Source organism: Bubalus bubalis, chromosome X (assembly GCF_019923935.1).
Source record: "Bubalus bubalis isolate 160015118507 breed Murrah chromosome X, NDDB_SH_1, whole genome shotgun sequence".
NCBI lineage: Eukaryota > Metazoa > Chordata > Mammalia > Artiodactyla > Bovidae > Bubalus > Bubalus bubalis.
Genome location: NC_059181.1, coordinates 87,792,095 through 87,819,224, shown reverse-complemented (window position 1 = coordinate 87,819,224; position 27,130 = coordinate 87,792,095). Strand labels below are relative to the sequence as shown.

The 27,130-nt window shown below is 36.8% G+C and overlaps 1 protein-coding gene across 2 annotated transcripts in view; it reads left to right on the top strand.

Moving 5' to 3' along the window:
• Positions 1-27,130, top strand: part of TBC1D8B (TBC1 domain family member 8B) — a 75,328-nt gene that overhangs the window by 3,450 nt on the left and 44,748 nt on the right. For both annotated transcript variants that reach the window (XM_006052780.3, XR_003106617.2), the window contains exons 2-7: positions 16,218-16,328; positions 19,632-19,750; positions 20,250-20,475; positions 21,208-21,448; positions 24,920-25,127; positions 25,781-25,948. In XM_006052780.3, coding sequence (XP_006052842.1) covers positions 16,218-16,328; positions 19,632-19,750; positions 20,250-20,475; positions 21,208-21,448; positions 24,920-25,127; positions 25,781-25,948 — 1,073 coding nt within the window. The remainder of the gene's footprint in view (positions 1-16,217; positions 16,329-19,631; positions 19,751-20,249; positions 20,476-21,207; positions 21,449-24,919; positions 25,128-25,780; positions 25,949-27,130) is intronic.

Below are 27,130 nucleotides of genomic sequence, written 5' to 3'. Positions count from 1 at the left end.
TGGTTTTAGCAGGTGACTAACTTGGAAGTTAGAATTCTGAAGTCCTTTTCTAAATGTTCTGAAACACTTCTAGTGGATATCTTAGCATTTGGTAAGATTACTTAGCATTTGCCTAACTGTATCTTACTTAATTGTCCTAGTTCCCAGCAGGGTGGAATATCTTGTGAAAAAATTTTTATACATAAGATTATTTTTCAGATAAAGTGATTTTCATTTAGAGAAGTAATAAACCCTTCTAGATTTTTGCAGTTACCTTGCAGTATTCCTTGTTCCTCCTGGATGATAAGGGTAATGACTTTTCTCTGGCACTTACCACTTGGCTTTATGTAATTAAAAATAATTTATGCATATTTGGCTTATTAAGCACAAATCAACAACTTGCTTGTCAGATGGGAGCTACTACATGAGTGAAATTATGGGGCTACATTCTATTAAGTACTCTAGTATGGGACCTAGGAAGGTCTGCCAGTTAGGAAGCTTTAATTTAGATAGTTTGTTGAGAGTATTTTACTCTTTTTTAAAAAATTTTATTTATTTGGCTGCACTGGGTCTTAGTTGCAGCATGTGGGGTCTAGTTCCCTGACCAGGGTTCAAACCCTGGCTCTCTGCACTGGGAGCTCAGAGTCTTAGTCACTGGACCACCAGGGAAGTCCCAGTATTTTACTCTTGAATTTTCCATATCTGGATAGTGTGAGCAGGTTCTTTTGTGTTAGACTGACAATCTCCTTCAGTAGACCTTACTTTTTTGTGATGTAGAACTAGACTAAGAAATAAAACATGAAAATGGAGGATGTTTCCTTATCCCTTTTTGCATCTTGGCACCACTACTTTGAAATTAAACCATCTGTAAACACTAGAACATGATAACATTTGAAATGAGCTTCCCATTTTATGATATTTATATAAACTTAATAAATCACTATGTGAGTTATCATAAATAAACACACACATAAAAATCAATTAGGTAACCTTTAAAAAAGTTCTTCATGACCATCCCTCAAAAACACAAGGTTTTTCTCTCCCTTTTCCCTACTCCCAACTCAAGGACCCAACTCTGAAAATGTTCTCAAGTTTTCCTTAGCAAAATATTCCTGCATTCCATACTCACAAAGGAAGCAGCTGATAAAATTTTGGCCTCCCACATATCTCATTACTGGGACCTGGGTGCTAAATAGTGGCCTTGACATTTCATTTTACATAAGGAAACATCAACCCTCCCACCCAGTCTACCGCCCCCACCCCACCACAGTGTAAATTAATAAATATCATTTTGGCTTATTAAAGAGAAAAATCCCATGGGGCAACCCCTAGGGAGGCAAATCACACTGTATGCTCCCCTCTCGTCTTCCCTTCCTGGAGTGTGTATCCATGTGAAATCCAGTAAACAGTTGCCTTTAAAGATCTCTTAGAATGATGAAGGACAGCTTTGCAGGAGGTTTTGAGACATAAAGGATGGTCAGTGTCACCGCTTTTTCTAGGTAGTAATGGAAGGATTATTGAGTGCATACCTGTGAGCTTCAGGCCTTTCTTCACATACCTGTTAATACACTGCTCTCTTGCCCTTTTCCCTCCTCTGCTTGCTGCTAGGGTCTCTCCTCCCTTAAGCATAGCCTGGGAACCACCACTCTAGTTCACCTTAGGGTCATGAATCCTCAATCCTCAAGAGTTAAAGTGATAATGATGTGGATTGTGTGCAAAGAGATTGATTTCTTTTCTTTTTTTGGTTAAGATATTGGAGGTTTATAATGTAAGTGGGAAATTAATATTTGCTGTCAAATAGATTTTGTTCTAATGAAAAAAGAATACTAAGAAGTGATGACACTGACCAACCTTCATTTTTCAAAACCTACAGACCTGTTTGTTCTTGTCATATCATTCAAAGAGATCTTTGAAGGTAATTTTTACTTAATTTCACCTGTATCCTTTGTGAGTATGGAATGCAGGAATATTTTGCTAAGGAAAACTTGAGAACTTCCAGAAAGGGAAGTGAGCGCAGTGTGATTTGCTCTCCCCAGGGGTTACCCTAATGAGATTTTTCTTTTTAGTAAGTCAACTACAAGCCAAAATCCACAAATGCATGAATGCACCACCAGTCCAGTGATTCCATGTACCCCATTAACCCTATTTCCTTTATCTTCCCTGATTCTTTAATATTTTTATGTGTCTGTTTAGTTGTGATTGTTTTATAAAAGCTTTGTCACGTGTAAAATGGGAACAGAACTTATCTTCAGTATCTCAGGGCACTGTTACGTGAGTCAAATGAGTTTTGAAACTTGTGAGCAACTAATTAAACATTTGACACTCATTTATCTGTTGATAAAGGAATGATTTGTTTAGTGCCATTTTTTAAATTAGTTAATTTAAATTGGAGGATAATTTATTTACAATATTGTGTTTCTTGCCTTATTTCAACATGAATCACCCATGGGTGCACATGTGCCCCCCGATCCTGAACCCCCCTCCCTCCTTCCTCCCCACTCCATCCCTCTAGGCTGTCCAGAGCACTGGCTTTGAGTGCCCTGATTCATGCATCAAACTTACACTCTCCATCTTTTTCACATATGGTAATGTACATGTTTCAGTGCTATTCTCTCAAATCATCCCACACTCCCCTTCTTCCACATAGTCCAAAAATCTGTTCTTTACATCTGTGTCTCTTTTGCTGCCTTGCATATAGGATCATTGTTACCATCTTTCTAAATTCCACATATATGGGTTAATATACTGTTTTGGTGTTTCTCTTTCTGACTTCACTCTGCATCATAGGCTCCAGTTTCATCCACCTCATTAGAACTGACTCAAAAGCATTGCTTTTTATAGCTGAGTAATATTCCATTGTGTATATGTACCGCAACTTTCTTATCCATTCAGCTGCCAATGGACATCTAGGTTGTATCCATGTCCTAGCTATTGTAAACAGTGCTGTGTTGAACACTGGGGTACATGTGTCTCTTTCAGTTCTAGTTTGGTGTGTATGCCCAGCAGTGGGATTGCTGGGTCATGTGGCAGTTCTATTTCCAGTTTTTTAAGGAATCTCCACACTGTTCTCCATAGTGGCTGTACTAGTTTGCATTCCCACCAGCAGTGTAAGAGGGTTCCCTTTTCTCCACACCCTCCCCAGCATTTACTGTTTGTAGACTTTTTGATGGCAGCCATTCTGACCAGCATGTGATGATACCTCATTGTGGTTTTGATTTGTATTTCTCTAATAATGAGTGATATTGAGCATCTTTTCATGTGTTTATTAGCTATCTGTATGTCTTTGGAGAAATGTCTGTTTAGTTCTTTGGCCCACTTTTTGATTGGGTTTTTCGATTTTCTGGTATTGAGCTGCATGAGCTGCTTGTATATTTTGAAGATTAATTCTTTGTCAGTTGCTTCGCTTGCTATTATTTTCTCCCATTCTGAAGGCTACCTTTTTACCTTGCTTATAGTTTCCTTCATTGTGCAAAAGCTTTTGAGTTTAATAAGGTCCCATTTGTTTATTTTTGTTTTTATTTCCATTATTTTGGGAGGTGGGTCCTAGAGGATCTTGCTGTGATTTATGTCAGAGAGTGTTCTGCCTGTGTTTTCCTCTAAGAGTTTTATAGTTTCTAGTCTTACATTTAGATCTTTAATCCATTTTGAGTTTATCTTTGTGTATGGTGTTAGAGTGTTCTAGTTTCATTCTTTTACACGTGGTTGACCAGTTTTCCAGGAGATCGAACCAGTCCATCCTGAAGGAGATCAGCCCTGGGATTTCTTTGGAAGGAATGATGATAAAGCTGAAACTCCAGTACTTTGGCCACCTCATGCGAAGAGTTGACTCATTGGAAAAGACTCTGATGCTGGGAGGGATTGGGGGCAAGAGGAGAAGGGGACAACAGAGGATGAGATGGCTGGATGGCATCACTGACTCGATGGACATGAGTCTCAGTGAACTCTGGGAGTTGGTGATGGACAGGGAGGCCTGGCGTGCTGCAATTCATGGGGTCGCAGAGTCGGACACGAATGAGTGACTGATCTGATCTGATCTGACCTGACCATTTTTCCTAGCACCACTTGTTAAAGAGATTGTCTTTTCTCCATTGTATATTTTTGCCTCCTTTATCAAAGATAAGGTGTCCATAGGTGCATGGATTTATCTCTGAGCTTTCTATTTTGTTCCATTGATCTATATTTCTGTCTTTGTTAGTGCCATTTTCTTTACCTGAAGAGCAAATAAGGATCTATATTTGTACCATTTTTTCCTAGTAATTACTTTTCCCATGTTGTATCTGACAAAGGTTTGTATAGTCAAAGCTATGGTTTCTTTAGTAGTCATGTACGGATGTGAGAGTTGGACCATAAAGAAGGCTTGAAAGTGAAAGTCGCTCAGTGGTATCTGACTCTTTGCCACCCCATGGACTGTATAGTCCATGGAATTCTCCAGACCAGAATATTGGAGTGGGTAGCCTTTCCCTACTTCAGGGGATCTTCTCAACCCAGGGATCAAACCCAGGTCTCCCGCATTGCAGGTGGATTCTTTACCAGCTGAGCCACCAGGGAAGCCCAGGAATACTGGAGTGGGTAGCCTATCCCTTCTCCAGTGGATCTTCCCGACCCAGGAATCGAACTAGGGTCTCCTGCATTGCAGGCGGATTCTTTACCAACTGAGCTATGAGGAAGCCCTTAGTGCTGAAGTATTGATGGCGTTTGAACTGTGGTGCTGGAGAAGACTCTTGGGAATCCCTTGGATAGCAAGGAGATCAAACCAGTTAATCCTAAAGGAAATCAACACTGAATATGCATTGAAAAGACTGATGCTGAAGTTCCAATACTTTGGCCACCTGATATGAAGAGCTGATTCACTGGAAAAGACCGTGATGTTGAGAAAGATTGAGTGCAGGAGGAGAAGGGGGCGACAGAAAATGAGATAGTTGGATGGCATCATTGGTTCAATGGACATGAGTTTGAGCAAACCTGGCATGCTGTAGTCCATGAGGTCACAAAGAATCAGATATGACTTCATGACTGAACAACAACTTGTAGAAATTGATTTGGAGTAGTTTTTGTTCAGTCACTCAGTCATATCCAACTCTTTGCAACCCCATGGACTGCAGCATGCAAGGCTTTCCTGTCCTGCACCATCTCTTGGAGTTTGCTCAAATTCAGGTCCATTGAGCCAATGATGCCATCCAACCATCTCACCCTGTGTCGCTCCCTTCTCCTCCTGCCTTCAGTCTTTCTCAACATCATTGTCTTTTCCAGTGAGTCAGCTTTTCGTATCAGGTGGCCAGAGTATTGGAGCTTCAGCATCAGTCATTCCAATGAATATTCATGACTGATTTCCTTTAGGATTGACTGGTTTGATTTCCTTGTTGTCCAAGGGACTCTCAAGAGTCTTCTCCAACATCACAGTTCGAAAGCATCAATCCTTTGGTGCTCAGCCCTCTTTATGGTCCTACTCTCACATCCATACATGACTACTGGATAAGCGATAGCTTTGACTGGACGGACCTTTGTTGGCAAAGTGATGTCTCTGCTTTTTAATATGCTGTCTAGGTTTGTCATAGCTTTTCTTCGATGGAGCAAGCATTTTTGAATTTTGTGGCTGCAGCCAATGTCTGCAGTGATTTTGGAGCCCAAGAAAATGAAATCTGCCACTGTTTCCACTTTTTCCCCCACCTCTATTTGCCATGAAGTGATGCGACTGGATGCCATGATCTATACAATATGCAGTGATAACACTGCAGAATCAAAACACTGCAAAACCAAAACAGTGATATTTAAGAGGACTTAGACTAAAATAGCAGGACAGCATTTCTTTTTGATCTGCTATTGCCCCAAACCCAGAAGTCCTCAAACAGTGCTTCTATAGATACAAGCATCATTTGTCTTTCTGAGTGGTGTCGAAGAGTGTGTGTAACTCTAGTTGTCTATGTTATATTTTTCAAAACATAATACTTGAAGAAGAAATAACCATTCAGCTGGTGAAAGGCCATGCTGCTGGTGGACAGCTGTGGAAGGAGTATGGATGTAAAATAAGCTAAAAATTAATAAAATAAATGGGACTATACTGTTTCCCATGTTGCTGTACAGCTATGACATGGATTTTATATTACTTTTATGTTAGAAAATCTGCCCAGTTTTCCTCCTTTTGCTGCTGCTATATGAGCACTGCTGGTAAGAGTAAATCCTAAATGTGAATACTCAACAGATAATTACCAAGTGACTTCTAAAAATCAAGCACTGTTTTAGGTGCTACAGATAATAGCAGTGAGCAAAACAAAATCCCCATTCTCATGGGGCTAACATTTTAGTTGAGGGAGGCAAATTAATATATGGCTGGTAGCAGTAAATGCTATAAAGAAAAATAAAGTAAGGTATAGTAATAGAGAGGGGAGGGGATTGGTAGTTTAGATAAGTGTGGTTTAGGAATGCTTCCTTAAGGTGACCTATGAGTAGAGACCAGAGGGACTAGAGTACATGAGCCAAGCAGATAGTTTGAAACAGACTGAATATATATAATTCTGTCTAGGAATTTCACTGTGAAAAGAAGCAGAGAAATGGGTGGTATCCGGCTACTGGTTTGGGTGTTGGGTATACAGTGGTGAATAAAACAAAAATAACTTATACCCCCATAGACTTTATAATCTGGTAGGACAGACAAATAATAAGTAAGCAAGCAAATATATAATTATTGGGGTAGTCAGTAATAATATCTGCCTGGTGTGAGTGGCTTATAAATAGTCATGCATGAGGAGTATTTGAAACTCCCAAAGCAATTTTCCAGGGCCAGATCTGGTATAAAGTATGCTTTATCTAATTTCCTGTTAAATGATACAAAGATTTCCTAAAAGCAGTGATTAATAACAATAGGTGGTATTCTGGTGGCAGAATTCCAGCATGACATCTGTGGAGCAACTTGTCAAAAGCCAGTTTGGATTGTTTTTTTAAATTAGCCATCTCTCAGCACTAACAAGATCTGGGATGTGGCTTGATAGAGAGGAATAATATGCTAGTGCAGAAGCAAAAGATGGCAGTTGTGGGGGATACAGTAAGTACCCCAGATTCACTTATTTGTGGCTGAAAATAGGAAACTCAAGATATATTGCCCTTTGCAACCAGAAAGGTCTGTTGAAGAACAATGCCCTCATCTACAGAAGAGGAAAACCTGGAAAACTGGAGATAGAAATTCAAAAGGACTTGAGAATGAAACCTTTGTTGTTTTTTGTCTCCACTGCCCTTTGAATTCAGTCTAGATGGTTTTGTTTTTTTCTCTTTCACTCCAGTATAAAAAAGTGAAGTTTTAAAACAAGAGGTAATCACATTTGTTGATTTTTATCCTTAAATTAGTTGCCCTTTTGTTTTAAACTAACCAAAATCATAGCCAGCTTTCAGTTCAGTTCAGTTCAGTTCAGTCGCTCAGTCGTGTCCGACTCTTTGCAACCCCATGAATCCCAGCACGCCAGGCCTCCCTGTCCATCACCAACTCCTGGAGTTCACTCAGACTCATGTCCATCGAATCAGTGATGCCATCCAACCATCTCATCCTCTGTCGTCCCCTTCTCCTCCTGCCCCCAATCCCTCCCAGCATCAGAGTCTTTTCCAATGAGTCAACTCTTCACATGAGGTGGCCAAAGTACTGGAGTTTCAGCTTTATCATCATTCCTTCCAAAGAAATCCCAGGGCTGATCTCCTTCAGAATGGACTGGTTGGATCTCCTTGCAGTCCAAGGGACTCTCAAGAGTCTTCTCCAACACCACAGTTCAAAAGCATCAATTCTTTGGTGCTCAGCCTTCTTCACAGTCCAACTCTCACATCCATACATGACCACAGGAAAAACCATAGCCTGGACTAGACGGACCTTTGTTGGCAAAGTGATGTCTCTGCTTTTGAATATGCTATCTAGGTTGGTCATAACTTTCCTTCCAAGGAGTAAGCGTCTTTTAATTTCATGGCTGCAGTCACCATCTGCAGTGATTTTGGAGCCCAGAAAAATAAACTCTGACACTGTTTCCACTGTTTCCCCATCTATTTGCCATGAAGTGATGGGACCAGATGCCATGATCTTCATTTTCTGAATGTTGAGCTTTAAGCCAACTTTTTCACTCTCCTCTTTCACTTTCATCAAGAGACTTTTTAGTTCCTCTTCACTTTCTGCCATAAGGATGGTGTCATCTGCATATCTGAGGTTATTGATATTTCTCCCGGCAATCTTGATTCCAGCTTTTGCTTCTTCCAGTCCAGCGTTTCTCATGATGTACTCTGCATATAAGTTAAATAAGCAGGGTGACAATATACAGCCTTGACGTACTCCTTTTCCTATTTGGAACCAGTCTGTTGTTCCATGTCCAGTTCTAACTGTTGCTTCCTGACCTGCATACAGATTTCTCAAGAGACAGGTCAGGTGGTCTGGTATTCCCATGTCTTTCAGAATTTTCCAGTTTCTTGTGATCCACACAGTCAAAGGCTTGGCATAGTCAATAAAGCAGAAATAGATGTTTTTCAGGAACTCTCTTGCTTTTTCCATGATCCAGCGGATGTTGGTAATTTGATCTCTGGTTCCTCTGCCATTTCTAAAACCAGCTTGAACATCAAGAAGTTCACGGTTCACGTATTGCTGAAGCCTGGCTTGGAGAATTTTGAGCATTACTTTACTAGCATTTGAGATGAGTGCAATTGTGCGGTAGTTTGAGCATTCTTTGGCATTGCCTTTCTTTGGGATTGGAATGAAAACTGACCTTTTCCAGTCCTGTGGCCACGGCTGAGTTTTCCAAATTTGCTGGCATATTGAGTGCAGCACTTTCACAGCATCATCTTTTAGGATTTGAAATAGCTCCACTGGAATTCCATCACCTCCACTAGCTTTGTTCATAGTGATGCTTTCTAAGTCCCACTTGACTTCACATTCCAGGATGTCTGGCTCTTGGTCAGTGATCATGCCATCGTGATATCACAGTAATCCAAGTCTATGCCCCAACCAGTAGCCAGCTTTAGTTCTTCTAAACAATGTTTTAAAAATACTGTACTATATATGAGTTTCCATTTGCTGCCACACTTGCTTTTTGCTTTTCCCCTAGGAATTCAGATGTTATTTTCTTTAATTTTCTGAGGGCTACTCTTTTTGCACCTTGATGTATAAGTCTTGAAGTGTATTAAGGTGCTGTAAATAAAGATGATGACAATTTTCATATTTCTCTGTTTTAATCTTTAGAAGTATAGCTGTATTTGATGGATAATTCTTATATTCTTTTTTCCCCATGACATTGTAATCTGCCATTTATGCTCAATTACTTACCTTTACAAAATCTAAATCCTTTAATGAAACAAAGCTTTATTTTCAGTTAGGGAAGGAAATGAGTGCTTATGTGTATCTAGTTTTCAAGTAAATGTCTGTAAAAAATGCAAGGAGAGGGAAAATAAGACAAGAGAATTATTTTTATTAACTGTTTTCTAAAAGCTTTTAGTGCTTTCAAAATGTCAGCTATGTCTGTTGGATTATTGTAAAAGAAGAGTTCACAATCTTGTTTTAAGGACTTAGAACTGGCAGCAAAAGCAGTAGAAAGAGGAAGACCTACGGCCTTTACTGAGAACATTACTTTCTCCTATTTGAATGTATTTCCTACTAAGTTTACCAATTAGTTTGTTCATCAACATTTAATGAACCTGAGATTATAAAAAATTCAGTAAAGGTGTACTTGTTTGACTTGGTAAACCTGGCAACTGAAGACAAGATACAGAATCCATTATAAAGTTTCAACAGTCATTTCTATTGTCAAAGTTTATAATTGAGTGTTTTACTTAGAATGGAAATTAAATGTTCTTTGTATTAGGAAGTGCATTTTAATAACTTCTGCAGCTGGAGCAGTGTTGCCTTACACAATGTCCTCAATCTAGTGTACAGGCAGAAAAAGCCACTTGTCAAATGAAAGCGTACTAAACTAGCACATGATAATGAGTACCAAGCTTTGGCTATTTTAGAGCGTCCCTTCATCCAACACTCAGCCTACTCGTTCATATTATTATTAACCTAATATAAGAAAAAAATGTTTGTCAGATTTGCAGGTGTCTGAAAATTGAAAGTGACAGTTAATACCATAGATCAGTTTTCTCAATACTGACTGCATGTTAGATTCAACTGAGAACCTTTTTAAACAAACTAAATGACACTGGAGTATTTATGAGTAAAATGATATGATATTTGGGATTTACTTTAAAATACTCTAGGAGGGAATAATGATAGAAGATTGGCAAACTGTTGGTAATTACTGAAGTTATGTCATGGGCACATAGAAGTTTTAGTTTATTCTTTTCTTTTTGAAAGTTTTTATAAAACACAGTTAAGGAAAAATAGAATACCTGGGCCCTACCCCAGATGAATTAAATTAGAATCTTCAGTCAGAGAAAGCAATGGCACCCCACTGCAGTACTCTTGCCTGGACAATCCCATGGACGGAGGAGCCTGGTAGGCTGCAGTCCATGGGGTCGCTAAGGGTCGGACACGACTGAGCGACTTCACTTTGACTTTTCACTTTCCTGCACTGGAGAAGGCAGTGGCACCCCACTCCAGTGTTCTTGCCTGGAGAATCCCAGGGACGGGGGAGCCTCGTGGGCTGCTGTCTATGGGGTTGCACAGAGTCGGACACGACTGAGGCGACTTAGTAGTAGTAGTAGTAGCAGGCTTTAGTGGTTTTAAAAGTTGAGCTTGAGTAGTTTGTAAAACTCCTCCAGGGCTTACCTGGTACCTCAGTGGTAAAGAATCTGCCTGCCAATGCAGGAGACATGGGTTCAATCCCTGATCGGGGAAGATCTCACATGCCTCAGAGCAACTAATCCCTTGTGCCACAACTATTAAGCCTGTACTGTAGAGCTAGGGAGCTGCAACTACTGAGCCCACGCCCACTAGGGCTCATGCTCTGCAACAGGAGAAGCCACCACAGTGAGAAGCCCTCAAACCACAACTAGAGCGTAGCCCCCACTTGCCGCCACTAGAGAAAAGCCTGTGCAGTGACGAAGACCCAGCACAGCCAAAAATAAAATAAATTAAAATAAATAAATCTTTAAAAAATCCCTCCCCCAAATGATTCAAACTTGCAGTTACAGTTGAGAATCACTATCATGGAAAATAAAGTCAAGATTCAGATAGATCTGGACAAGTTAAAAGCTCAGTTGAAATCAATGAGATAAAATTGAGCATAGGTAAATGTAAACTGTATTTATGTTTTTTTTTAATCAACTGTACAGGACAGAGAATATGTAGGTTGGTGCTTGTGTTTGTGAAAAAGGTCAAAGTAGGTTAATTTATCACAAGGTTAGTATGATGATAATATGACATCATGACTAGAAAGCTAGTATGATCTTTGACAGCATTAATAGAACCATGTAGCCTACAGTATAAAAACCCTGCATTTGTTCAGATCTTATCTCATATTCAGGTTTGAAAGACACATTTTATGAGACTTTGACAAATAGGTATGTTAAGAGAAATAATAAGAGACTCAGACAATCTCTTACAACAAACAGATGAAAGAACTAGGTATATTTTAAGCCAGTAGATGAGAAGAATAAGCACAGGGAGACAAGAAAACTATAATCATATTAATAATATTTGAAGTCCTACCATATTGAATAGAGCATATATTTTGTATGGCCCCAAAGTTGCAAAAGTAGTATTTACCCTAAGGAAGACCATCATTTTCTATTTTTTAAAAGTGTGTAAGAAATACTTTCATTTTTCTATCGTAAAGGTTAAAAAAAATGTTCATTTCAGAAAATATGTATAGGTGTGAAAAAGAAAATAATGACCACGCATCATCCTGCTGCCCAGAGATAACCACTGTAACCCAGATTGGCTACCTAATGTATGTGGCTCAGTGCAAAATGAAAATGCAGGGGGAAGAAGAAAGAAAATGTGCAGGGCTCTATGTTAAAAAAATAAGAATTTAAAGATGTAACAGCAGAGTATTAAAGCAAGCATGGGGCCCTTCTGGCATGAGGCCCTATGGACAGGTCATAAGCTCATGAAGCTAGCTTTAATTATATAACATCTAGAAATTTACAGTTCACCCTTCAACAACATGGAATTTGAACTGAATGGGTCCACTTTATATGACTTTTTTCCCCAGTAAATACAACAGTGTTATACAGTCTTCAGTCTGTTGAATCTGTGGATGTGGAGCTGCAGACATGGAGGGCTGACTATGAAGTTATATGCAGTTTTGACTTGCGTGGGGGTCAACACCTCTAACCCCTGCGTTGTTCACGGGTCAGTTGTAAAAATATTTTAGAAATAAGTTTCTAATTAGTAGACATTCCCACCAATGCAATAGGCTCCCTTGGGATAACTCTGGAGTTAAAAAGGGAAAAGCTAGGCTTCCAATCAGGGATACTATAGAATAGATGAATGTGTCGGTGGTTGGACCATATGACATGCTAGGATATTTTTTCATCTCTGACATCAGTGGTGCTCTATCTCTATCCATTCAAAAATAATTGGTTCATGAACAGTTCATTACCCGCAAGTTGTCTGTTTTTTGAAATCATAGAACCTTGCTTTTTGTTATCTTGCTGTATTATTTAATAAAAAATATTTCATATCAACTATGGCGATGGTTTCCTTTAACATGGTGTAGAACATTACCTTACTTAGCTATAGACATTCAAAAAATGATTTTTGAGTTTCTTAATATTTTTAACTCTCTTGTTCTGTCCTGCAGCTGACAGACAGTATTCTTTTCCCAATTTACTATTGCTATGCATGCGTGCTAAGTCACTTCAGTCATATCCAGCTGTCTGTGACCCTATGGACTGTAGCTCTCTAGGCTCCTCTGTCCATGGGATTCTCCAGGCAAGAAGACTGGAGTAGGTTGCCATTGCCCTCCTCCAGGGGATCTTCCCACCCAGGAATTGAACCTATGTCTCCTGAGGCTCCTGCATTGCAGGTAGATTCTTTATCTCTGAGCCATCAAGGAAGCCCGTTTCTATTGCTATAGATCTTCCTATATGTAGGCTGATTCATGACCTTGGATGTTCAGGCTATCAGATGATAAACCTCTGTTTATATGGAAAAGCAACCCAAAGTTCTCTGCTTATTTTCTTGTACTTCTAGAACCCAGACATTGGTACATATTAATTCCTGAATGACTTGCAGGGACTTGATGATGATTATAGCTTAATAAGCTTCAAGACTTCCCCAAGTGACTTGAAATGTATTGCACTAGCTTCCAAATTATTTTTTGCATGGTTTTGCACTAGCTCCCAGATTTAAAGCACTTACCAAAACTGACCAGTTTCCTTTCTGCATAGTGTAAAGCACTTATAATCTTGCAAACATTTCTGTTGCAAAAACAATGACCTTTCATGCCAGTGATTTTCACTACTTTGTTCCCAGTCTCAAACTTTCTATCGAAGAGCTAATTTTTCTTATGTTACTCAGAAATAATGATCTGTAGTCTCTCCTTTCCTTTCTGCCTCCTCACACTTCCACACTCCATGTTAACTTTCAGCTGAGCCAAACTTTTCTTGACCTCTTTGTTCTTTTTCCCATTCTTCTAATAATGCTTTTTCTAGTGTATATGAAGAAGGAAATAGACTTTGAGCTCCTTTTCTTTGAAATGTGGCAAAACGTGCAGTAAATAATTTTCCTTGCAAATTTGCAAAAACTTTTTTGAAAGCTTTTTTAGAACTTAAATTCATGGGAGCCAAATCCAGCAGCTTAATAGTGCTGTTTTTAATGAATGCTTTTATTTGAACTCCTTATTTTGACAATTTTGTTAAGTCATTGTATGTTTGTTTATATAAACACGCATTCATATACTTGATTCCATTTTTTCAACCTGAAGATAGTTCCCTCTTTTGGTTTTCTTTCGCTGCCTCTTTTTAGTATTTTCACTTTCCCATCTTCAAAATGAAAACATCCTCTTTTTTTTCTATTTCCTGAATAATTTCAGTTAAGTTGCTCTGAAGAGGCTATCTGCATATGTTTAACTCCCACTTTTCTTTTTCACCAGCTCCCACTTTTCTTACTTTATCCTAATCTCTTAGCCAGATCTCCAATTTCTCACAGTCACTTTTTCATACTGAGAGTGATAGACTTATTTTTCCTTTTATCTCCAACCCTTCAGTAATTCCCTCATTAGTTGACATAGAATCACTTCCTATATCTCACGTCTTCATTCCCATTCTCTCTTCCCCCGTACCATCTCTTTCATAATATTTGTGTAGGTGTTCATATTTCTTTTTCTTAATCTTCAATTCATATTATAACTTTTTCATATCAGATAATTGCTTTTTCCTATTATCTGCACATGTTGTGATTGCCAAAATCTTCCTTCTAAGACTGCCCTTTAAGACTGCTAATTGATATGCTGCATTTGTGACCCCTGTTTTTACCAATTCCTACATCTCTCTCCCACCCTTTCCTTTCACCTGAGCCAAGTTTCTCTTTATTTCTTTGTTTTATCTTCTACTCTTCTAATTTACTTCCTTCTATGCTTATAATAACTCCCTACCTCACATCTGCCAATGTACCTATATTCTCATTCAAATCTTGCTTGAAATCTTAACTCCTTTTAAGTGGGTAAAGATAGGAAAATAGCCAAAGGCCTGTTTTATAGTTGAGTTATTTTTTTCTTAAGTCTGTATGCTAAATCAAAGAGGAATGCCTCATAAAGTAAAACCAACACTCAACCAGTCAAAGCTTCCAGAAAAGAAAGATTGATTTATGTTTCTCAGCCATCTCACTGATAAGTTAACAAATTTTGCTCCTGAAAGTTAGGGATAGAAATGTAAACCTGTGGCGGATTCATTTTGATATTTGGCAAATCTAATACAGTTATGTAAAGTTTAAAAATAAAATAAAATTAAAAAAAAAAAAAAAAAAAAGAAACCTAGAGGTAGAAGACATGGTTATTGTCCTCAGAGAACTAATAATCTAGGTAAAGAGGCAAAATTAATATACATGAAGTACTTAGAAAGTAGTTGTAATAACTAACCTAATAATCAGAATGCTGGATTGTATCATACAGACTTTAAGTGCTGTGTATAATCAGAGACAAGGGAAGGCATAATTGCTTGGGGTTGCCAATGAAGATTTCTTAGGGGAATTGGGTCTTGAAGAAAACATAGAATTTGGATTAGCCACACTGGTCTACAAGACTTCCATTTACATTTCTAGGTAAAAAAGAGACTTGCTTAGCAGAGACTTTTTAAGTTTTTATTTATTTATTTACGTTTGGCTGTATTGGATCTTTGTTGCTTTGCATGGGCCTTTTCTCTAGTTGCAGAGAGCCCAGACTACTTTCTAGTTGCAGTGCCCAGGCTTATTTTGTTGTGGAGCACAGACTCTAGGGCACATGGGCTCAGTAGTTGTGGCTCTCTGGCTCTAGAGCACCGGCTTAATTGTTGTCTCACGAGCTTAGATGCTCCATGGCACGTGGACTCTTCCGGGACCAGGGATAAGACTGAGGTCTCCTGCATTGGCAGGTGGATTTTTTTACTACTGAGCCACCAGGGAACCCCAGACTTGCTATGCAAAGACTTTAAGGGAGAAATTAAGAAAACAGGAAACTTATTCTAGGAGGAGTAGGAAATATCAAATAATTAAATTGAAGCTAAGTAATAAAAACCTTGAATTTGAAATTGAGGAATTAAATGTTAAAAAGAAAAAAATCCCCTTTAAGCATTTTAATTAATCAAGATTTTTATCTTGTTAAAATCCATTGTTTTTCTTATAGTATTAGCTAACATTGAGTCTTTTACTATGTGCTAACATTGTGCTAAGTGTTTTATGTGTAATAACTCATTTTATCTTTCCAATAACCTTTTGTGGTAGGCTCCAGTTTTAACCCCTTATTTTACAAATGAGAATGAAGAAAAGGTAAGTACAACTGGGTCAAGTTGACACAAGTTAGTACTAGGATTCAAACCTAGAAAATCTCTGGTACTAGAATCTGCATTCTTATCTGCTTTATACATAACCTTGTAAAGGAGGTAAATAAGTGCTGCAAATATATCATGAGGTTTAGACAAATGAATCTGACATTATTTTATTGAAAGATAATTTTTAAAGCACTAATGACACTGGAACACTGTAATCTCTTCATCCCGATTGTACTTTTTTCTTTAAGAAAAATCTCTGTAAAGAAGCTTTGAGTTAGAAATGAAAAAAAAACCATTGGTTGTTATTCGTGTGAAGCAATATTGATTTTATCTCTTGTAAGATCCTTGTTTCAACAGTCTCTTTATTACAACAGGACTTTTGGTTGGGACTCTTGATTCAGTCTTAGACTCTACTGCAAAAGTAGCTCCATTTCGCATCCTACATCAGACACCAGATTCTCAAGTTTACCTGTCAATTGCATGTGGTGAGTATGATTTTTAAAACATAGAATTCAAACAAATAAGGATCTTAAGGAACTGAATATTTAAATTTATTTATACTCCCCAGTTTTTTTTAATTATTTTTTATTGGAGTATAGTTGACTTACAAATAGAGTCACAGATGTAGAAAACAAATGAGGTATATGGGAGGGTGAAGGATAAATTAGGAGATTGGGATTGACATATACACACTACTATAAAATAGATAACTAATAAGAACCTACTGTATAGCACAAGGAACTCTACTTAATACTTTGTAATGACCTATATGGTAATAGAATCTCTCCAGTTGTTTTAATTTAGAATTGAGTTAAATGTGCAGCTCTACTTTGAGAGACTAGAAAAATATCTATTTAAGAAAGATTACAGATTTTTTAAAAATCAATTAATATGTGAGACCTGAAGCATGTGTTCTGGCAGTGTTGATTCTGAGCAAATTTTGGTCAGTGCTACTGTTAATCTGACTCCTTTCTTCAACTCACCTTTCCTGCTTAACCCAACTGCTAGGAAGATGAGAACCTCCCCCATGAAGTTCTTTGTTTCATCTCTTATAATTCAGATGAGGAGAATCAAGCCCAAAACTTAAAGGCTGATCTCGAAGAAAATATAAGCCTGAAAACCTAAACAAGGCATCATATCCTTGAAATATGAAGGGATAACTTACACGTAGTGCAACATATTCATCCATGAATATGTTCAAATGCGTCCATATTCAGGTGGTTCAGTTTCTTCCACATGTATCTATTGTGGTAGAAAAGGAATTAGGATGATTCTTCTTAACATAGCAACTCAAAATTAAGAAAAAATACAGTGATAGTTGTTACTTCTTTAATGATGCCATTACAATGTTGGTCTAAATTAGAATCTGAGATTTATGGGTTTCTTTTAATGTTGAAAGGTTGCCTTTTTCTGATTCTTTCTTCTCCCCCTCTCTTTTTAAAGTAGATATACTTAAAAAATACAAAAGCATGTGAACTTCTGGACAGTTCATGTGTGTGAACATATAGCATACAATTAATTTTTAAAACTGTGTGGCTTGTTTTTTGCATCTCCCTCTCAATTTCCTTTAGTGTTTCTGATGAGTGTTTTTTCTTGACTCTTTCAAATTGAATACCATTTAAACTAAATATAGAAGATATTATACTTGCTGACATCATGAGATGTCTATAACCTCAGCTCTAAGTTGAGTTGGTTGAAATTATATCCTCATTTCTTAAAAAAAAGGATGAATATACAACTTACTTCCCAATTAACTTGATGCAGAAACACAGTACATGTGTGTTCAGTTGCTCAGTCATGTCTGACTCTTTGTGACCCTATGGACTGTGGCCTGCCAGGCTCCTCTGTCTGTGGTATTCTCCAGGCAAGAATATGGGAGTGGGTTGCCATTTCCTCCTCCAGGAGAGCTTCCCGACCTAGGGATTGAACCTGCATCTCCTGCATTGGCAGGCAGATTCTTTACCTCTGAGCCACCTGGGAAATTCACAGAAATATAGTAGTTACCTATTAGTGAAGCTTCTTTATACCTAAAGGGCCACAATAAAGGCCTTAAAATTTCCCCATGGCTTTTATTTGTGGCTCATTAAAGAAAGTTATTACACATGGTGTGATGACTTGAGTAACATGAATACAGTTCTAACTGATCTGTAGGAAATAGGCAGTTTTGAAGTGTCAATACTTTTTTAAAAAATTATTTTTGGCTGCCACTGGGTCTTCGTTGCTACATATGGGCTTTCTCTAGTTGCAGTGAGCAGGGGCTACTCTTCATTGCAATGCAGACTTTTCATTGTGGTGACTTCTGTTGTGGAGCACAGGCTCTAGGTGCGCAGGCTCAGTAATTACGGTGCGTGTGCTCAGTAGTTGTGAGGTATGGGGTTAGTTGTCCACTGTATGTGGTATCTTCCCGGACCAATGATAGAACCCATGTTCCCTGAATTGGCAGGTGGATGAATTCTTAACCACTAGACCACCAGTGAAGCCCATCAATGCATTTTTTAATGTTTCACTCTCCATATGTCATAAAACATACTTAGAAGTCAGGATATTTCTTTTGAGTGAGATTTGTATAATCTACAGTGCTGGGGAGATCTTAAAAGTATGTTGGTTATAGGGGAAAATTGATAGATATTAAAATATTAAAATGTTCTTCAAACCAAAGCAACCCAGAGTTAAGCATAATACTGACTGTCAATGCAAGTACTCTGACCCTCAGTAAACCACCTAACCTTGATTCAGCAGATCACAAGGATTTAACCTTGCTATAGGATTTCTAATCTCTTTCATAAAATTTCTGTAAGTTGACTAGACTTTTTAATGAAAGAGCTGACTGAGAGAAAGCTCCATACTCCTGAGGGTTGCCACAGTTGAGATCTGTGTTTATGCAGTGTGCATAGGATTGTCATATGCATGCTGTTTTCAGTCACACAGGCACAGGGCTGACTGTATTATTTGAAGACCAAAGATTAAATTATGTATATTTATATTCTAGTACTCTATATATTTGGGCTTCCCTGGTGGCACAGATGGTAAAGAATCTGCCTGCCATGTGGGGAACCCAGGTTCAATCCCTTGATTGGGAAGATCCCCTGGAGAAGGGAATGGCAACCCACTCCAGTACTCCCGCCTAGAGAATCCCATGTACAGAGGAGCCTGGCAGGCTACAGTCCATGGGGTCGCAAAGAGTCGGACACGACTGAGCAACTAACAAATACACACATACACTATATATCATGGCTTCCCTGGTGGCTCAGCAGTTAAGAATCCGCCTGCAATGCAGGAGCTGCAGGAGATGCAGGTTTGATCCCTGAGTTGGGAAGATCCCCTGGAGGAGGGCATAGCAATCCACTCCAGTATTCTTGCCTGGAAAATCCCATGAACAGAGGAGCCTGCGGGCTACAGTCCGTGGGGTCACAAAGAGTCAGATATGACTGAGCAACTGAGCACACACTTGATATATTCTCTTAAAAGAACTGGTTACTGTAGGTACCAGTTACTGGCACCTTGTTTTTAAAATTTTATATCTTTTCTCGAATGAGTTGTATTTACTTTTCTCCACTTTCATTAAATATTTTATTCTTTCTATTTATAACAAAAACTAGTGTTCATACTCACATTTAAGGATGACATGGAGAATAAACATTGTGTCCTGTTTCTTTATGATGATCATTTTTTAAAAGAGCAAATATTATTTTATAGCTTTTTAAACTAAGCTTATAAATATCAAGAGCAGTTTTTTTGTGTGTGTGAAGTTTTCTTTGAGTCTCTCTTTCTCTTTTATTATTAATCAGGTGCTGACAGAGAAGAAATAACCAAACATTGGGAGTGGTTAGAAGAAAATATCATGAAGACCTTATCTGTGTTTGATTCAAATGAAGATATTACTAATTTTGTACAAGGAAAGATAAGAGTAAGTGGCATGGATATAGTTTGTAGATGGAATACTAAACTCTTCGACTCTTTTATTTGAGGATGAAAGTTGCATAGAAGCTCATTGTTTTACTGGCACCTTTCAGGACTGGCAGAAGCACACATATAAATATCAAAATCAGAGCTAAAGAGAGTTGTAAACTTAGTGGTTATTCTTTGGTGCCCTTGTGAGTGCACTTAGGGATATTTTCATTTCAGAATCTCTTTGAATGAACCCTTCACTCAATCAAGATAATATTTAGCACCTGTATTTTTGGTAGCTTTTTTTGAGGCATTAGGAAAAGATTAAATTACAAAATGGCAAATTTAAAGAAATTTAATTACAAAATTAAAGAGGATCTGCTCACTTCTGTCATAAGAGATGTAGGTATGTGTGTATGTGTATACACAGTTTTATTCAAGGAACTGTTTAAACATGTGAGGTGTATTTTTGTTGATGGATAATTATTAATTTTCAGAAATTATTTTGTCTCCTTTAGGGATTAATTGCTGAAGAGGGAAAACATTCTTTTGCAAAAGAAGACGATCCTGAAAAATTTCGAGAAGCCCTTTTGAAATTTGAAAAATGTTTTGGTTTGCCAGAGCAGGAAAAGTTAGTTACCTATTACTCGTGCAGTTATTGGAAAGGACGGGTTCCTTGTCAGGGTTGGCTATATCTTAGCACCAATTTTCTGAGCTTCTATTCTTTTTTGTTAGGATCAGAAAGTAAGTGGTTTCTGTTGTTTACTATGACTTTGAATTTACAAACTTACCTATCAACTTTGTGATGATATTAGGTTGCATGTAAAGTAATAGAATAGATATTAAAGGTAATTAAACTATACATTTAAAAGTTCACTTCATCTGGGGAAGAATACTTTTAAGACTGGTTGTTTAACATAAGAACCATTTGAATTGTATATAGAATGCCTTGCCTGTTGTGGGAAGCAAATGAATATTAAATGATGATGGTGATCTGACATATCCTTTTTTTCCCTTGTTCTAAACTATGCACTTGCTTCAATCTATATTTAAATAATTGTTTTAAACATACAATACACAATATGTGTAGTAATCATAGTACCTAATGTCCTACAGCTACAAAGAAGAATCAAGCAGTACTGTTCATAGCACATGTATAGCTTTTACCCCAATAGTTATATAATTGTATAAATTGAAATACCAAATTTAATATCAGGTTTAAATATCAAATCAGAAAAAAAGATTAAAAATTATTTAAAATTAGGGACTTCCCTGGTGAATTATATCTGTTCCTAAAATCAGTTGTTGTATGTTCATTGTTATGCTTCAAAATTTAAACTAATCTTGAACTCAAAAGCATTTTAGTTGTTCATAGCATTTTTTAAGTGACTATTGTTTGTTTTGAAAGACCTGATTGATAAACATTAATCAACATTGAGAAATTTAATCATATCTGCTTATAACTCTAATTTGCAGTAAAACTCATTATCTCCTGGGATGCAGTCTCAAAACTTGAAAAGACTTCAAATGTCATACTGACAGAGAGTATTCATGTGTGTTCCCAAGGGGAGAATCACTACTTTTCGATGTTTTTACATATTAACCAAACATACCTTCTTATGGAACAACTGGCAAACTATGCTATAAAAAGAATTTTTGATAAGGAAACATTTGATAATGACCCAGTCCTTGATGATCCTCTACAAATCACTAAAAGGTATTCAAAGCTTAATTAATATTTATTTTTTAAAGTATTGTTTGACCAAAGAACAGTGGCATTGAATAACATTAAAAGACGAATGGATAAGAAAGTTCTGATACATATACACAATGGAATATTACTCAACTATTAAAAAGAACACATTTGAATCAGTTCTAATGAGGTGGATGAAACTGGAGCCTATTATACAGAGTGAAGTAAGTCAGAAACAAAAACACCAATGCAGTATATTAATGCATATATATGGAATTTAGAAAGATGGTAACAACGCCCATATACATGAGACAGCAAAAGAGACACAGATATAAACAGACTTTTGGACTTTGTGGGAGAAGGTGAAGATGGGATGATTTGAGAGAATAGCATTGAAACATGTATATTACCATATGTGAAATAACATGACCAGTCCAAGTTTGATGCATGAAACAGGGCACTCAGAACTGGTACACTGGGACAACCCAGAGGGATGGGAGGGAGGTGGGAGGGGGGGTTTGGGATGGGGGACGCATGTATACCCGTGGCTGAGTCATGTTAATGTATGGCAAAAACCACCACAATATTGTAAAGTAATTAGCCTCCAATTAAATAAATTAATTTTTAAAAAGTTAACTGTTCTATGTTATATGATAGTTTTTCTTTGGAGTAATCATTGATGTGTGAGTTTTTAAAGTTTATTCATATGCATTTCACAAATAGTATCCTCTTTGAGAAATTTAATGTTAAGAAGTAATAGAAGTTAGATTTGAAAATTATTTCTTAAGATCTCAGTAGGATTTGCTCTGGAGTGCTTTTAGAAACATAGAAGTTTTCATGTACATGGTTAGCCTGAGGAGTAGCCTAGATAGATTTAAGGCTGAACTTGTTAAATGTATTGTTTATTTTTAAACACATTTTATAGGTAGTTTCATTTTTTCTTTGTTTATAAAATTTTATTGACATATAGTTGATTTACAATGTTGTGTTAATTTCTGCTGTATAGCCAAGTGACTCAGTTGGCTATACATATATTTTTTTTCATATTCTTTTCCTTTATGGTTTATCAGAGGATACTGAATATAGTTCCCTGTGCTATACAGTAAGATCTTGTTTATCCATCCTATATGTAATAGCTTGCATCTACTAATCCCAAACTCCCAATTTTTCCCTCTTCCAACCCTCTTCCCCTGAGAGTTTCACATTTTATTATAAGGATAAGTTAGTAGAATCAATGGAACATGAGCTTTAGAATAAGATTAGAGCAACCCTGATGAGGTTGCTAATATTTCCCTAATTAGAGGAAAAGTTGTAACCTCTCAGGACCTCAGTTTTCTCATCTATTGTTTGTACCTCAGAGAGCACTTGTGAGGAATGAGCAATATAACATGTGAAAGCACTTTGTAAAATATAAAGCACTAGATAAATAGTAACCATTATTAGTGCCTGCATCAGAAGTATCTATCTTATAGCTGTTTGCCTCTATATTTGCTTTGCTGAAACCGACCAGAGCCCTTTCATCCTGCTCAACACTCAGAACAGTTGACTGAAATGAGTGTGCCAAAGGGGAGAGGATCCAGAAATAGCTAGTGAGAACCGCTTCTGGCAAGAAGCATGAGGGTATAGACTGTATGGGAAAGTGTAAATAAGATAAAGCTAAGCTGCAGTCCTGTGGATAGACCAGAACTGGTAACCTGGATGCTGTGTGATTGTTACATAGCCCTAACCTGGGTACAGTTGTTCCTCTTGCCTATTCTTAAACCATTCCTAAAATCTATATACATAAGGGTTCCCTTTGTGAGCCTTCTTACTTTTCTGGAGATAGATCGGCAAGGTGAATTTGTTTTACACCTTACTATCAAAATTAGGTCCCAGTGTGCATGATTTAAACTCTATAAGGATTAAGAATATAATTTATGTTATGTTATAGTGAAGCATTTGTTTATATAGGTTGTTTTGATTGGCCACCCTAAGCATAAACATTTTAGCTATTTAATTTCCCTTAAAATATCCTAAAAGGCCACTTATCAATGAGTTATTCATTACCAAGTCTGTATTTAAATGAGATATAGTAGATTCATTTTTGTCTATGTGCATTTTTAAAAGAACCTATTGAAAATTAGGGCTTCCCCTACAACTCAGCAGTAAAGAATCTACCTTCAATGCAGGAGACATGTGGGTTTGATCCCTGGGTCTGGAACATCCCCTGGAGGAGGAAATAGCAACCCACTCCAGTATTCTTGCTAGGAAAATCCCATGGACAGAGGAGCATGGTGGGCTGGAGTCCATCGGGTGACAAAGAATCAGACATGACTGAAGTGACTGAGCACATGCATTGAATATCATATATATCTAAATCCTTTTCCCTAGTACATTAAAAAAAATAGATCATTTAGACTTCGTCTCCAAATGACATTTTTAAAATAAAATGGAATATCTATTGCTTTGGTTTATTGTTTTTACAAATATGAATTATAGTAGCTAAATTCAGTGTATATCCTTCCAGACCTTTTAATGCATGAATTAAAGAATATTTGCCAAAAGCATGAATGGGATTAAACATCACATATTATGCTACAGTCTACTTCTCCTCTTAAAATAATATATTGCAGACATCTTTTCATTCATATAAAAAGATGTTATGTTTTTCAATAATAGTGGAAAAACCCACCAAATTGCAATTTAAGTGAGGTAAATATTGTGAGTCTCTGTTTATATTTATCAGAATTATTTTTAAAAGACTTGGTGAACTGCCACATATTCAAACAGTATATGCTGGAAGGATAAATTTAGTTTTAACTTTTTTGGCTTAGAGTTAGAACTTGCATAATTTACTCACTACCCCAGATGGCTTTGCTGCTTAGCTCAAGTGTTTAATGCCTCTAGAAAAATTGTGCTATTTTAAGCAATTGTTTTTTATTTATATATTTATGTGTCAGTTAACAAGTCATCTGTATTTATTGACACCCATCCTGTGCCCAAAACTGTGAAAGCACTGTTTTATTGTGTCTCTACTTTGAATTTTTTAAACATTCGTTTCGATTTTGGCTTCATTTGATTTTAATGTTATTTTTATGTACTAGTCTTCCCGTCTAAATTTTGATGCCGTAAATTTTCATCATTTTGTTTAAACTGGGTAACTCTCTTGATTTTCCTGATAACCAGGTGTAAAAATTATTATCTTCCAAGATTGGTTTTAGCCATATTCACATATGAATATAATAATAGAATAGTCTCCTAGCAAGTCACCCTTTAACAGATGGTTTGAAGACCTACATCATCTCTAACTGTTGTGCATTGGAATCTACTAATAATACAAAACTGGAAAAGAGAACAAATTGGTTAGGAATCAGTGTGTTTCTTCCATTTCATAATTTGTTGAAGAGCATAGCATGTAGTGTTTAATCATTCTGTTTTACAGTGCACTTAATTAGTGTAGACATGTGTACACTTTAGAAGGCATCATTTGAGCCCCTTCTTTTTTCTTTCCTATAGAGGTCTGGAAAACCGAGCCCACAGTGAGCAATTCAGTGCTTTTTTTAGGCTGCCCAAAGAAGAGACTTTGAAAGAAGTACATGAATGTTTCTTATGGGTACCATTCAGCCACTTCAACACTCATGGAAAAATGTGCATCTCGGAAAACTATATCTGCTTTGCTAGCCAGGATGGCAATCTGTGTAGTGTAATCATTCCATTACGAGAGGTAAAGTAAGTTTAGTTGCATATCAGTTTTTAGTTCAAAAATGTTATCATTCACAGAGTAAAATACCCTTTAATTTTGTAAATTATTAAAAACAATGTGCAACATCTTTTTAGTAATTTTTAAATAATCTTTTTTAAGTTCCATAATATTCTCCAGGATAAGAGTACCATTCCTAAGGATAAGAGTACTAGGATAAGAACCTTATAGCTCTTATTGAAAATGAAAACAACTAAAAGTTTATGTACAACATAAGGGTTTGGGGTGATGCAACATGGAGTATAATCACTCAGACATTTATGACATGAATACCAAAACTTACGCTATCCCATTTGATATATATACATGGTCAGAAAGAATAGAATTGATAGCTTTTCTATAAGTCAAAAATCAGTTATCAGTATTGCGGCGTTGAATTTTTACATTTGTCATTTTTAAAGGTTACATGTTAACCTTTCCCTTAAGAAGTGAAATAACTTGCGCTGAGATTGCTTGTGTCAGTGATACTACTAATACTCAAAGTCTATTCCTTACTAAGTCCTACCACAGACCAAAACTTGTTGCCACAAAAAACAAATAATAATAAGCTAAGCCATTTTGCCTGACCTTGTCAAAAATGAGAAAAAAAGTGATTCACTTATGTTTTCATCCCCCAGGTCTTAGCTATAGATAAGACAAATGATTCCAGCAAATCTGTCATCATTAGCGTCAAAGGAAAAACAGCTTTTCGCTTCAGTGAAGTAAAAGAATTTGAGGAATTGGTGGCAAAGCTCAGGCTCAAGTGTGGGGCAACTTCAACTCAATATCACGATATTAGCACAGAGGTAATTATATACCAATCAAATCATTTTGAAAAAAAGATTTATGTTTGTGTGGTCCCCTCTTTAAAAGGAACTCATAGTACCTTTCCTATTTATACTTATGTTTAGTTTTCATAAGATGAATACCAAAGAAATTGTATTCTCTAAGTCACATCATAAAGCAGAAGTGAAAATTAGGGACGTTATCATTTTTTAGGAATTCAGACTTTAAAAAATTATCTTGTTATTTTTCTTGACTATATTTGTTGTTTAATCATATATACATACCTTGTACTTTCATATAACATGGCTTTTAACAACTCAAACTATGAGAATTCAATGAGGCATTAAAAAAGGACTCAATGCTGTAGGGAGATGGTCTGATAATCTTTTTATTTAACATCAAGCAGGTCAGCCTTATTTATATAATCTGGGCCAAAGCAAAATAGTGACATATCTATTTACTTGTAAAATATTAGACAAGGCAAATATTCTTGGCAAAAGATAATTAAAAGCCTGATTTTGATGTTTGTCTTTTATGGAAATGTAGTTTCAATTCAAATTAATTTTTCTTTTTCAATCTCATGTTTTAATAGATTGATAAAACATTACAACTACTTTTATTTTAATTAAAAATTCAAAGAAAAAAATCAACATTGGCTTCACTGGCTATATTATTTTACTTGGATTGGATTATAGAGGCTTTTATTTCTTCCCCTAGAGCAGAGACTGAAAATATTATGCTAAGTCAATTAGAATGCAGAATTGACAAGACTGACTCTCTACTTGATAATAGAAAAGTGCAGGGAAAGCATATAATTAAAAAATATGTATATATTTCAGTTTAAGAGTTGGACATGACTTAGCGACCAAACAACAATAACAGTCTCTGTTCCAGACACAGAACCTTCATGTTGGCCATTTAAGAGTTTTTGTGCCCCAACTTGCTAATCTTTCATTTTCGTCAAATATATATACCCATAGTATACCACAGTTTGATGTGAGGACATAAGTAAACTTATCAGTCTTGCTCACATATTCTTGCTTATCTCACTTTTGTTTTTCAGTCATAAGTCCATTTCAGATTCAGTCTCTGTGTTGGATGTAACACTCCGTTTATCTTTCCCTTTCCTTTAATTTATCTGTTTCTCTTAAACCTGAATACCTGGAATTTTTTTCCCCTGAAAATTCTCAGATGCATCTTAA